Source organism: Mobula hypostoma, chromosome 1 (assembly GCF_963921235.1).
Source record: "Mobula hypostoma chromosome 1, sMobHyp1.1, whole genome shotgun sequence".
In the NCBI taxonomy this organism is placed as follows: domain Eukaryota; kingdom Metazoa; phylum Chordata; class Chondrichthyes; order Myliobatiformes; family Myliobatidae; genus Mobula; species Mobula hypostoma.
This window is the reverse complement of record NC_086097.1, coordinates 43,545,013-43,558,265: the sequence shown is the minus strand read 5'-3', so window position 1 is coordinate 43,558,265 and position 13,253 is coordinate 43,545,013. Positions and strand designations below refer to the sequence as shown.

Sequence of the window (13,253 nt, the reverse complement as noted above, 5' to 3'; positions counted from 1 at the left end):
TCATTCATTTTAAACCACAAAACTTTAAATTGTATTTTGTTGTAATTCTACTCAAGTCACATTGAAACATTTCAACACTAGTTTTGTTTTTGATATATTTTAAAAACATTACTTTTTCCTTTAGCATTTAGTTAATCTATTTTTAAATTGTCTTAAAAAAATAAGACCATAAGACAGAGGAGCAAATTAAAGCCATTTGGCTCATCGGGTCTGCTCCACTATTCTATCATGGCTAGTTTATTATCTCTCTCAATCTCCTTCTCCTGCCATCACCCTGTAACCTTGGACACCCTGACTAATCAAGAACCTATCAACCACCACTTAAAAAATATATAGAAGGTTGCGTGACCTCCACAGCTGCCTGTGGCAATGAATTCCACTGATTCATTACTCTCTGGCTAAAGAAATTCCTCCTGATCTCTGTCTAAATGGACTTCGCTCTATTCTGAGGCTGTGCCCTCTGTTCCTAGCCTCGTCCACTATAGAAAGTGTCCTGTCTGCATCTAGCGAGATATACCAGCTAGTTGAGTGGTGTCGCAACAACCTTGCACTGAACATCGGTAAGAGATGAGAGGAATTTTTTTTACCCAGAGAGTAGTGAATCTGTGGAATGCTTTGCCACAGACTGCGGTGGAGACCAAGTCTGTGGGTATATTTAAGGCGGAAGTTGATAGTTTCCTGATCAGTTGGCGAGTAGGCAGGTGTATGGGGTTGATTGGGATCTGGGATCAGCCATGATGGAATGCAGGAACAAAGTTGATGGGCTGAATGGCCTAATTCTGCTCCTATGTCTTATGGTCTTTACTTAGGTAAGGGACCCAAACCACTCAATACTCCCAAGTACAGTCTGACCAATGCCTTATAAAGCCTCAGCATTACATGCTTGCTCTTATAATCTAGTCCACTCGAAATGAATGCTAACAATGCATTTACTTTCCTTGCCACTGACTCAACCTGCAAGTTAACTTTTAGGGAATCCTGCAGAAGGATTCCCAAGTCCCTTTACACTTCCAATCTTTTAATTTTCTCCCCATTTAGAAAACAGTCCATGCCTTTATTCCTTCTATCAAAATGCATGACCATACATTTCCCTGCACTATATTCCATCCGCCACTTCTTTACCCATTTTCCCAATTTAAGTCCTTCTGCAGACTCCTTGCTTCCTCCGCACTACTTGACCCTCTATCTACCTTCATATTGTCCACAAGCGTTGCCACAAAGTTATCAATTCTGTTATCCAAATCATTGACAGATAATATGAAAGTGTGTTCCCAACACCAACCTCTGCAGAGCACCACTAGTCAATGGCAGCCAACTAGAAAAGTCTGCCTTCTCTGAGTCAGCCAATCTTCTATCCAGTATCAGAGACCATGGACAGTCTCATATGTGATACCTTTTCAAAGGTCTTCTGAGAATCCAAGTATACAACATCCAGTGATTCTCCTTTCTCTATCTTGCCTTTTCTTAAATAATTCCAACAGATTTCTGAGCTAACTTTTTCCCTTAAGGAAATCATGCTGACTTTAGCCTATTTTATGTGCTTCCAAGTACCCTGAAACCTCATCCTTAATAATGGACTCCAATATATTTCCAACTTCTGAAGTCAGGCTAACTGACATACAATTTTCTTTCTTCTGCCTCCTTCAAGAGTAGAGTGACATTTGCAATTTTCCGGTCTCTGGAAATATTCCAGAATCTAGTGATTCTTGATCATTACTAGTGCCTCCACAACCTCCTCAGCTACCTTTTTCAGAACCCTGGGTGTTGTCCATCTGGTCCAAGTGACTTTATCTACCTTCAGACGTTTCATGTTCCAAAGCACCCTCTCCTTACTAATAGCAGGAGCACTCACTTCTGCTCCCTGACACTTTTGAATTTCTGGCATACTGCTCATGTCTTCCATAGTGAAATCTGACACAAAGTATTAAGTTTATAAGCCATTTATTTGTCCCCCATTACTACCTCTCCAGCCTCATTGTCCAATGGTTGGATATCCACTCTCACCCCTCTTTTACTCTTGATATATTTGAAAAACTTTTGGTATCCTATTTTATGTTATTAGCTAGTGTACCTTCATATTTCACCTTTTTTCTCGTTATGGTTTTTTTAGTTGCCTTCTGTTGATCTTTAAAAGCTTTCCACTTCCCTAACTTCCCACTAATTTTATATGCCCTCTCTTTTGCTTTTATGCTGTCTTTGACTTGCCTCGTCAGCAATGGTCGCCTCATCCTCTCTTTAGAATACTTCTTCATCTTTGGGATGTATTTATCCTATGCCTTCCAAATTGCCCCCAGAAGCTTTGACCATTGTTGTTCTACCATCATCCCTGCTAATGTTCTCTTCCAGTCAACTTTGGGCAGCTCATGCCTCTGTAATTCCTTTCCTCCACTGTAATACATGATACATCTGACTTTACATATACCCTCTCAAATCACAAGGTGAGTTCTATCATTATTAGGATCACTGCCTTCTCAGGGTTCCTTTACCTTAAACTTAATCAAATCTGGTTCATTACACAACACCCAGTTGAGAATTACCTTTCCCCTGGTGGGCTGAACTGCAAGCTGCTCTTTAAAAAGTCATCTCATAGGGATTCTACAAATTCCCTCACATGGGATTGAAACACTAACCTGATTTTTCCAATCAACCTGCATCTTGAAATCCCCCGTTACTATCATAACATTGACCTTTTTACATACCTTTTCTATCTCCCGCTGGAATTTATATCCTATATCTAACTACTATTTCGAGGCCTGTATACAATTCCCATCAGGGTCTTTTTACCCTTGCAGTTTCTTAACTCTACCCTCAATATTTTACATCTTCTGATTCTGCGTCACCTCTTTAAGGATTTAATTTCAATTATTTTTTTTATCAACAGAGCTACCCCACTCCCTCAGCCTACCTGCCTATCCTGTCGATACAAGGTGTATTCTTGGATGTTAAGTTCCCAGTTGTGAGCTTTCAGCCATGACTCAGTGATGCCCACAGAATCATACCTGCCAATCTCTAATTGCACTACAAGATAATCTACCTTATTCCATGTACTCTTACATTCGAATATAACACCTACAGTTCTCTATTCATTGCCCTTTTCAAATTTACCCCTTCAACTCATTCTTTTGATTGCAATTTTGCCCAATCATCTGCCTGTCCTTCCTCACAGTCTCACTACACGCTGCATCTAGTGGTATACCAACTGCCCCATCCTCAGCCCTGTATCATTCCACTTCCCATCCTCCTGCCAAATTAGTTTAAACCCTCCCAACAGCTCTAGCAAACCTGCCTGCCAGAATATTGGTCCCCCCTCAGGTTCAGGCGGAACCCGTCCTTGTAGGGTCAGATGTTCTCCAGAAGAGATCTCAATCATCCAGAAATCTGAAACCCTAACATCTGCACCAATTCCTCGGTCACACATTCATCTGCCAGATCATCCTATTACCCTCACTGGTGTGCGGCACAGGCAGCAATCTAGAGATCTGGGGGTCTTGTTTTTCAGCTTTCTAGTTAACTCTTCAAGACCTTTTTCCATTCCCTACCTATGTTGTTGGTACCAGTGTGTACCACAACGTCTGGATGCTCACCCTCCCCCTTTAGAATGCTGTGGACCTGATCTGATTTATCCCTGACCCTGGCACAGTACTATCCGGGTGTCTTTTTCATGGTCACAGAGTCTCCTGTCTGTTCCACTAACAATGCTGCACTCCTCCCCTTTCCCTTCTGAACCACAGAGCCTACTCAGCGCCAGAGACCTGGTCGCTGCAGATTTCACCGGTAGGTCATTTCCCCCAGCAGTATCCAAAACGGTATACTTGTAGAGGAACAGACACGGACAAACTCTGCACTGGCAGACTATTCCTTTCTTGGCAGTCACCCAGGTACCTGCCTTCTGCAACTTACGGGTGACTACCTCCTTGTAGCTCCTATTTATCACCTCCTCATTCTCCCGTATGAGCTAATATTGCTTGAAATCTTGTTATTTGTCCTTAGTGACACTGCAGAATGTTTATGTCAATTCTAATGGCATTAGAACATCATGTTTATTACCCATTGCTTGCTCATTAGGTGTTGATGAGCTGCTGCGTTAAACTACTGTAGTGTTATTGAATGCAAAGTCAAGATATAGTATATCCCTAATGATATTTAAGGTACAGGGATAGGGATTTCTTCACACTGGATGATAGACAATTTGGGGAGCAGCAGTGGTATGGGAAGGATGCAGCACTTGTAGTGGTTGATATTCCCAATATCTTTTTCCTAGTTCTAGGGGATAAAATGCATAAGTTTGGTGGTACTGGTAAAAGTAAGTAATCTCATTACTTTAAAAAAGATCTGATCTCTACTTGATTGAGCATTTTTAAAGTTTACTAACAGATAAGGCATGTCATTGATATGTCATATTATGAATATTGTAATCCACCAACAGATTCTGATCCAGAGTGTTTGTGAGACGATGGTCCCCAAACTGGTTGCAGAAGACATTCCACTGCTTTTCAGTCTTTTGTCTGATGTGTTCCCTGGGATAGCATACCATCGTGGAGCAATGACTAAACTACGTGAGGAACTGAAGAAGGTTTGTCAGGAAATGTACCTCACTTACGGTGATGGTGAAGATGTTGGTGGAATGTGGGTGGAAAAGGTAAGTTTGATTTTCATTCTTTATAGCTCCAATAGGAATGCTTTTATCAAAATTGAACTTTATTTTGGTGTGTACAGTTAATTTTAGTTTAACATACATGTTCTGTTTTAGGTTCTGCAACTATATCAAATCTCTCAGATAAATCATGGTTTGATGATGGTTGGGCCATCAGGCAGTGGAAAAAGTATGGCATGGCGTGTTTTACTAAAAGCCCTTGAACGACTTGAGGGCATAGAAGGTGTTGCTCACATAATTGATCCAAAAGCAACTAGTAAGGACCATTTATATGGAACATTAGACCCTAATACCAGAGAATGGACTGATGGATTGTTCACACATGTTCTTAGAAAGTAAGTTGGATATCTAGCAATATTGCACATTTGTGTTTTTGCTAATTTTACTCCTTCCACGAAAATATTTTGCTCCCTGGTTCGATTTTAAGTTCTGGTTTCCCCTTGTACTTGGCACAAGAGTCAAAGTCAAAAAATTGAGTTTATTGCATATGTATGCACAGGTGCAATGAAAGACTTGCCGCAACATCACAGGCACATTGCATCATATTAGTAGTATTCACAAGGAAAACGAACAATTTTTACAAGAATTATGACAATAAGTCCATCTTAGTTCAAAGCGATCAAAGTAGTCATAGTGTTGCTGAACTGTAGTGATTAGTGTTTAGGCTAGGCCATTATTTATAGAAGTTCATTATTAAATCACAAAGTTTTGTAAATTCAGTCCCAGCAAGGTTCTTTTATTCCATTTGCGCTTGGGTTGGGAACAGCTCTAATTCTTAGTTTGTATGGTTTAATTGCTACTCAAGTAAATTTAGATAAGTGTCTATAGTAACTCATAATTTTTTATTGATTTTTTTTAACTGAATTATAAACACTACTGAAATTAAAACTAGTTGAGCATCATTTGCATGAACGTGAAATGTTCTGTCTTTCAGGATCATTGACAACGTACGAGGTGAGCTGCAGAAACGTCAGTGGATTATCTTTGATGGTGATGTGGATCCAGAGTGGGTAGAAAACTTAAATTCGGTTTTGGATGACAACAAATTGCTTACCCTGCCCAATGGAGAACGTCTCAGTCTTCCACCAAATGTAAGAAAATTTATGAACAATTTATACAGAACTTGTGCTTGCCAAAAATGTACATACCTTAAATACCTCTTAGATATTTTAACTAGACCTGTCCATTCACTTTCTTGCTCATCTCTATTCAGGGCCCTAAACAGTCCTTCCAGGTGACGCAACGCTTCACCTGTGAATCTTTTTGGGGTTGTCTGTTGTATCCAGAACTCCCAATTACTCCTGATGTGGCTTCCTCCACATTGGTGAGACCCAGTGTAAACTGGGGGACTGCTTTGTCAAGCATCTGTGTTCCATCTACCAAAAATGAAACTTCCCAGTGACCAACTATTTTTATCCTATCCCCATTTGAGTTCTGACATTTTTGTGTATGTTGCATTATATTTCCAGCATTTGCAGAAACTCTTGTGTTTAGATATTTTTTTAAAAAATGTTTTCCTTTCTATAGGTACGGATTATGTTTGAGGTCCAAGACTTGAAATATGCTACACTAGCCACTGTATCCAGATGTGGAATGGTATGGTTTAGTGAAGATGTCCTCAGCACAGATATGATCTTCAATAACTTCTTGGCCAGACTGCGTAGCATTCCACTGGACGAGGGAGAGGATGAGGCTCAGCGAAGACGCAAGAGTAAAGATGAGGAAGAGCAAGAAACAGCTTCCCCAATGCTTCAGGTACAGATTTACCGAATTTTCTGTGCAAAAGAAAATCTGTACGCTGAACTTATCTGAGCATTAAAAAGAATCAGATTATTTAAATAACAAGAAAAATATTTAGGTTGTATTAAAGTATTGAAGAGAAAACTGGTGATATAGCTCTCCTTACTGAACAACAAGAATGTTAGTTTTCCCACAAGAACATCTCTTGAAAAGTATTTTCTAATTTTTTTTAAATGTGGATTCCTTTAGAGTTCTCCAATAGGATCTTTCTTATTAATAATTTTAAGTATGATTCTTAGCTGGAATATCAGTAAATACTACTTTCCCTTTCTGCCCAATATCTTTTCTAGAACTTTTATCAAATATCTGATTTAATAACCTTGTGCAGGAGCTTCACACAGTACTGTATTTTTTTAAAACAGATACAAAGAGATGTGGCAACAGTTCTGCAGCCATACTTCACTTCAAATGGTCTAATAATAAAAGCTGTAGAGCATGCTGCTAAAATGGAACACATTATGGATTTTACCCGTTTACGATGCCTTGGTTCCCTTTTCTCGATGCTGCATCAAGCTTGTCGAAATATTGCATTATATAATGCAAACCATCCGGACTTTCCAATGCAGAGTGACCAGTTGGAACGCTACATTCAGGTGCGATGGCAGTTTTACAATTTGTTCATTATGTCCTTGACATGATTAGCTCATCCATGTAACTTTATATTTCTTTGCTTTTCTTTAACTAGAAATATCTAATTTATGCGATTCTTTGGTCACTTTCGGGTGATGCACGTTTGAAGATGAGAGCAGAACTTGGTGAATATCTCAGACGAATTACAACCATCCCACTTCCAAGCACACCAAACATGCCAATCATTGACTTTGAGGTAGGAAATTTGTGATACTAATTCTAGATTTCTTTGTCTTTTCAATAGTTTATATTCTAAAATTTGTTTAGAGTACAAAAGTTGTTGATTGTAATACATTCCCAAGCAACTGACAAAATTAAAATTTAGGATGATTTTATTGACTGATAATATGTAACATTTTGAATATACTAGAGTTATTGGCCTACTTTAAGGGGTTAACCTATCAAAACAAATTATTGATCATAGAATGCATGGCACTGAAGGGGATTGTTGTTCCATCATGTTTTTTGCAGTGCTCTTACTGCTTTTCTCCATCATAGTTCTTCGTGTAGCTATCCAATTTTCATTTTCAAAGACAGTATGGAATCTGATGCTACTATTATTTCAGACCGTGACTTGTGAAATATATTAAAATACATCATGCCATCCCTGTTTCTTTGGTGATTTCTTGTAAAAAAAAATATTCTGGTTCGTCATCCTTCCACTGTTAATTATTTTTCCTCTCCACAATAATTTCAAATTTTGAACAAACTTGTCAGACCTTCGATTTTACTTAGTATATATTTTTTAAAAGCAGATTTATTTACTGCAACCAGATTCAGAATGAAAATGTTTGTTGCAAAATCGTTCAATATTTAGGTTTCAATTACTGGAGAATGGGTTCCTTGGCAATCAAAGGTTCCACAGATTGAAGTTGAGACTCATAAAGTTGCTGCTCCAGATGTTGTTGTACCAACCTTGGATACAGTCCGTCACGAGGCCCTCCTGTACACCTGGCTTGCTGAGCATAAACCATTAGTCCTCTGTGGACCGCCAGGTTCTGGCAAGACCATGACCCTATTCAGTGCACTAAGAGCTCTACCAGATATGGAGGTATGAAACTCTGGTAAATTTTCTTTGTAGCTTGAGCTGCTCCAATGTTAGTTGTTTTTATTTCTCCCCAGTTTCTGATAAGATTGAAATACATTAAAGTTATGCTCTTTGCTATTTTGTTAATAGGTTGTGGGACTGAACTTCTCCAGTGCAACGACACCCGAGTTGGTTCTGAAAACATTTGATCACTACTGTGAGTACCGTCGAACGCCAAATGGAGTTGTTTTAGCACCTGTGCAACTTGGCAAGTGGCTTGTGCTATTCTGTGATGAAATCAATCTTCCAGACATGGACAAATATGGCACACAGAGGGTCATATCCTTCATTAGACAGGTTTGTAAAAGGAGTTGTCACATTGCTGAGTTAAAGGAGGAAACTCATTGTTGAACTGTAGTCATGGTGGCTTATCTTTACTCCAGATGGTGGAACATGGTGGTTTCTTCCGTACATCAGACCAGACCTGGGTTAAGTTGGAAAGAATCCAATTTGTTGGAGCATGCAACCCATCTACTGATCCAGGAAGGAAACCACTTTCACACAGGTAATATTTTAATAATTCTGTTGTTTTACATATTGGCATTCGAAGTACATATTTGTCACCATATACAACTCTGAGATTTGTTTTCTTGTGGGCGTACACAGTGAATCCAAGAAACACAATAGAATCAAATGAAAGTCCACACTCACCAGAACAGACAAACAACCAATGTGCAAATACAAAAGAAAAAGGAAATAATGGTAATAATAAATAAGCAATAAATATTGAGAACATGAAATGGAGAGTCCTTAAAATTTGAGTCCATAGGTTGTGGGAACAGTTCAGTGATGAGGCAAGTAAAGTTATCCCCTCTGGTTCAAGAGCCCTGATGGTTGCAGTTTAATAACTGTTTTCCTGATGTGGGTCCTAAGGCTCCTCTATCAACTTCCTGATGACTGCAGCAGGAAAAGAGCATAGCCTGGGTGATGGGGGCCCTTGATGATGGATGCTGCTTTCCTGTGACTGCACTCCATGTAGATGTGCTTGATAGTGAAGAGGGCTTTACCGATGATGAACTGGACCGTATCGGTTATATTTTGTAGATTTTTTTTGTTCAAGGGTACTGGTGCTGCCATTCTGGGCCGTGATGCAACCGGTTAATATATTCTCCACCACACATCTATAGATGTTTGTCAAAGTTTTAGTTGTCTTGCTGAATCTTTGCAAACTTGTAAGGAAGTAGTGGCACGCGTGGGCCGGCTGGTGGCGCAATGACATCGGCGCTGGACCCGGGAGCAGAGGTCCCGGGTTCGAAACCAATTGGGTCTGCTCCCGAGTACACTTTTCATCCATGCCGGGTTGAGTGTTGAGATCGCAACTGGACCTCGTAAAATAAAGGGAAAAATACTGCAAAAATGTCTGTGTGAGGAGTGGGACACCACACAGTCAGTCAGTCTCTGTCTATGTGTGTGTGTGTGTGTGTGTGTCTGTCTCTCTCTCTAACTCACTCTCTCTCTCTCCCCCTCCCTCCCTCCCTCCTTCCCTCCTTCTCCCCCCCTCTGTAAAAGCCATGAAAAAGACATCATCACGCACTGACTCGCACACATGCAGGCACACGCCAAAAAAAAGAAAGAAAGTAGAGGCGCTGCGGTGTTTTCTTTATAATGTCACTTAGTGCTGGGCCCAGGACAGATCTCTGAAATGGTAATACCAAGGAACTTGAAATTGCTGGCCTTCTCCACCTTTGATCTGCCAATGAGGACTGACTCATGGACCTTCAGTTTCCTCCTCCTAAATCTTCTGTTAATCCTATTAATCACCTCCTTGGTCTTGCTGACATTGAATGAGAGGTTGAAACATCACTCAGCCAGATCTTCAATCTCCCTCCTAAATGCTGATTTGTCACCACCTTTGGTTTGGGCAGAAACGATGGTGGTGTTGGCATTGGAGCTGTGCTTAGCCTCACAGTCATAAGTATAAAGTGAGTAGAACGAGGGGCTAAGCACACAGCCTTGTGGTGCAGCTGTGCTGATGGAGTTTGAGGAGGAGATGTTTTTGCCAGTCCGAGCTGACAAGGATCTCCAAGTGAGGAAATCAAGGATCCAACTTCACAAGGAGTTATTGAAGCCAAAGTCTTGAAGCTTATTAATTAGCTGAATCTTCAATTCAGGCAGCTAATAACCATTTACTTGTATACCACTTCCTTCATATATTGTGAATTATTACCTGATTCTTTGATGTATTGGAAACTGATAGATTTTCATTGATGAAGCAGATATGACAATTGCAAAAACATCTATTTTGTAGGTTCCTGCGCCATGTACCCGTTGTGTATGTGGATTATCCAGGACCAGCTTCTCTTACTCAGATTTATGGAACATTTAACCGGGCTATGCTAAGACTCATTCCATCATTGAGGACATATGCAGATCCCCTAACTGCAGCTATGGTGGAATTCTACATCATGTCACAGGTAGATTTCTGTTGTGTGATAGGCAGTATTGTATCCCTAGAAAAATGTGGTACTTTTTCAAATTGAAAATATAAGTATTAAAATAGAGATACTGGTCCCTATCTGGCTTAAGCAAATGTCACAAGTTGATAACCTTTTACGGTTAAATCCAATTGTTTTTTTTTTATTGGTCTGGTTTTTAAAAGTTATACCCTGTTTATTCATTATTTCTCAGGAGCGTTTCACTCATGACATACAGCCACATTATATTTACTCCCCTCGAGAAATGACACGTTGGGTCAGAGGAATCTTTGAGGCTTTGAGACCACTGGAAACACTTGCAGTTGAGGGTTTGATTAGAATCTGGGCTCATGAGGCTTTGCGGTTGTTCCAAGACAGGTTTGTGTCTTTGATGAAAATCACTTTTTTTATGTTAATATGTGTGAATGTGACATTCATGTTGCATTATTTTTACTTTAAGACTTGTGGAGGATGAGGAAAGACAGTGGACAGATGAGAACATTGACGTGGTGGCTCTCAAGCATTTCCCTAATGTTGACAAAGAAAAAGCTTTGACTAGACCTATTTTGTATAGTAACTGGCTGTCAAAGGTAAGAAATTGAATCATAAACATTTTTAAGTAATTACCAGTTGGTGATGATGCTGTACTCGTTAAACAATTCTTTAGTTTGACTGCCTTCATATTATGGTTTTAGATTTTATTTGTGTTTATGTTTACCTTTCCTCACTCCTCTTCACCCTCCCCCCACTACATCCATCTTATTTAAGTTATCTGCAGGTTTGACTTTGTTACAAGTAATCAAATCAATCTTCTAAAACACCCATGAGATCCTCAAACGCCCATCAGATTTCTTACTGTAATGCTGGAGTAAGAGAACCCTATTTACTAATCTCCCTTTTGGGAAAAGAAAAATCATTTAGAACTTTGATGTAAAATTTTCCTGAAGCTGCAACATGGGTACGAATTGACACAAATATAGTTTTTACCTTGTACTTGAAAATTAAAATTAAAATTTCATTTTTTTAAGTGATAGCAGTAATATTTGTGTCACATACCAACAATGACTTGCTCCCAGTAGAGAGCCTTACCACTGTGCTGTTCAATGATGTTCATCAGTGAGCCCTTAAAATCCTAGATCTGGGGGAATGGCCTTTGACCATGAAGTGAAAAGGACTATCCACCTAATACTCTGAAAGAAAAGGTGAGAGACTGGGTTTCCTGCAGGGAATATCACCTGGTCACCTGATATCCCAAAGTCTTTCTGCCATGTACAAGGCATAAACTGAGAGCATGATGGAATTCTTCCCATTTGCCTGGATGAATGCTCAACACCTCCCAGGTCAAGGAAGCCCATTTAATTGACACTATATTCATTATACTGATTATTGATTTCATCTATTACCGCGCACTCTGACATCCACAAAATGCATTGACGTTTCTTTTCTGAGCTATTTTGACAGCACCTGTGTAATCCACAAAATCAAACCACCAGGGAAGGATCAGGTGTTTGGAAGCAGGACCCACTGTAGTAAAATCTACACACTGAAAAATGAATTAAAAAGCACCTAATATTTTATACCAGTTGTTACTGATTTCTTTCTCTAGATTCCAAATCAATTGATTAAGATTGTTGTCAAATCCCAGTTCCTTTTCCCCAGCAGGATGCAACTTCTTTGAGAGCAAAACAATGCTTTCTTGCTGCCCCTTTTCTGAGGTATACTTTGTTCCATTTTCCTTGTTTGACCAGATTTCACTTACTTATTTGACTTTGTCTCATAAAAGTTTCCAACTTTATTAATTCTTCTGGCATTAATTTCTGCCATTTTGTACAGCTGTATATTTTCTTTCTTTTCCTTACCCCAATGATGATCCAGTGTTCTTCCCTTTTCCTTTTACTGGTTTTAGCATTTCTCATTATTTGGGTAAGAGGACTTTGCCCCTTTTATTTAAGTCTTCACTATCAGTAAGGCATTCCTCTTTTTCGTAGTGATTTGTAGGATCAATTGATTCCTCCTTATTCACTTTGTAGAATTGTTTGTTGATCAGTCCATTTCTTAAAATACTGCATACTTTTTTTAGGATTATATACCAGTGGATCAAGAAGAACTGAGAGATTATGTCAAAGCCAGGCTCAAAGTTTTCTATGAGGAAGAGTTGGATGTCCCCTTGGTACTTTTTAATGAAGTTTTGGATCATGTGCTGAGAATTGACAGGTATGAAATCACACTAGTCAATTCAACGATTAGTAAACTTGATGTGGTAGTAATGTGTGTATATTAAAACTTTGTGTTTGTGAAAGTGCAAAGTTCAAATTTTGAAGCAATAGATATCTCAGATTCACTAGAAAAGCGAATTAAAATTATTTGGATTATTCCACTTACATCTGCATCTATTAACATTTGGTCTGTGAATAAACTAGTCAATAAAGAAAGGAATGTACTTTTTTGGGTGGTGGGTGGAAAGACTGTCTAGTAGCTAACCGGCTAGAAATGAAAGGTCATATTAGTAAGTTTAAACCGCAATTGATATACAAGACAATGCAAGGGAAATCCTATGAACCTAAATCTCACAAGAAACCTCTGTTTCATATGTGAAACACTGTTGATGGTAAATATCTGAATTGAAAGCAGAAAACTCGGGAAGTACTCAAGATATATTGCAATCTAT

General features: G+C 39.2%; 1 protein-coding gene across 2 annotated transcripts in view; it reads left to right on the top strand.

The window, feature by feature from the left end:
* Positions 1-13,253, top strand: part of dync1h1 (dynein, cytoplasmic 1, heavy chain 1) — a 111,857-nt gene that overhangs the window by 45,544 nt on the left and 53,060 nt on the right. For both annotated transcript variants that reach the window (XM_063047294.1, XM_063047299.1), the window contains exons 32-44: positions 4,427-4,639; positions 4,751-4,989; positions 5,589-5,745; positions 6,182-6,409; positions 6,817-7,047; positions 7,140-7,280; positions 7,902-8,135; positions 8,262-8,468; positions 8,555-8,676; positions 10,420-10,585; positions 10,800-10,963; positions 11,046-11,175; positions 12,666-12,799. In XM_063047294.1, coding sequence (XP_062903364.1) covers positions 4,427-4,639; positions 4,751-4,989; positions 5,589-5,745; positions 6,182-6,409; positions 6,817-7,047; positions 7,140-7,280; positions 7,902-8,135; positions 8,262-8,468; positions 8,555-8,676; positions 10,420-10,585; positions 10,800-10,963; positions 11,046-11,175; positions 12,666-12,799 — 2,366 coding nt within the window. The remainder of the gene's footprint in view (positions 1-4,426; positions 4,640-4,750; positions 4,990-5,588; positions 5,746-6,181; positions 6,410-6,816; positions 7,048-7,139; positions 7,281-7,901; positions 8,136-8,261; positions 8,469-8,554; positions 8,677-10,419; positions 10,586-10,799; positions 10,964-11,045; positions 11,176-12,665; positions 12,800-13,253) is intronic.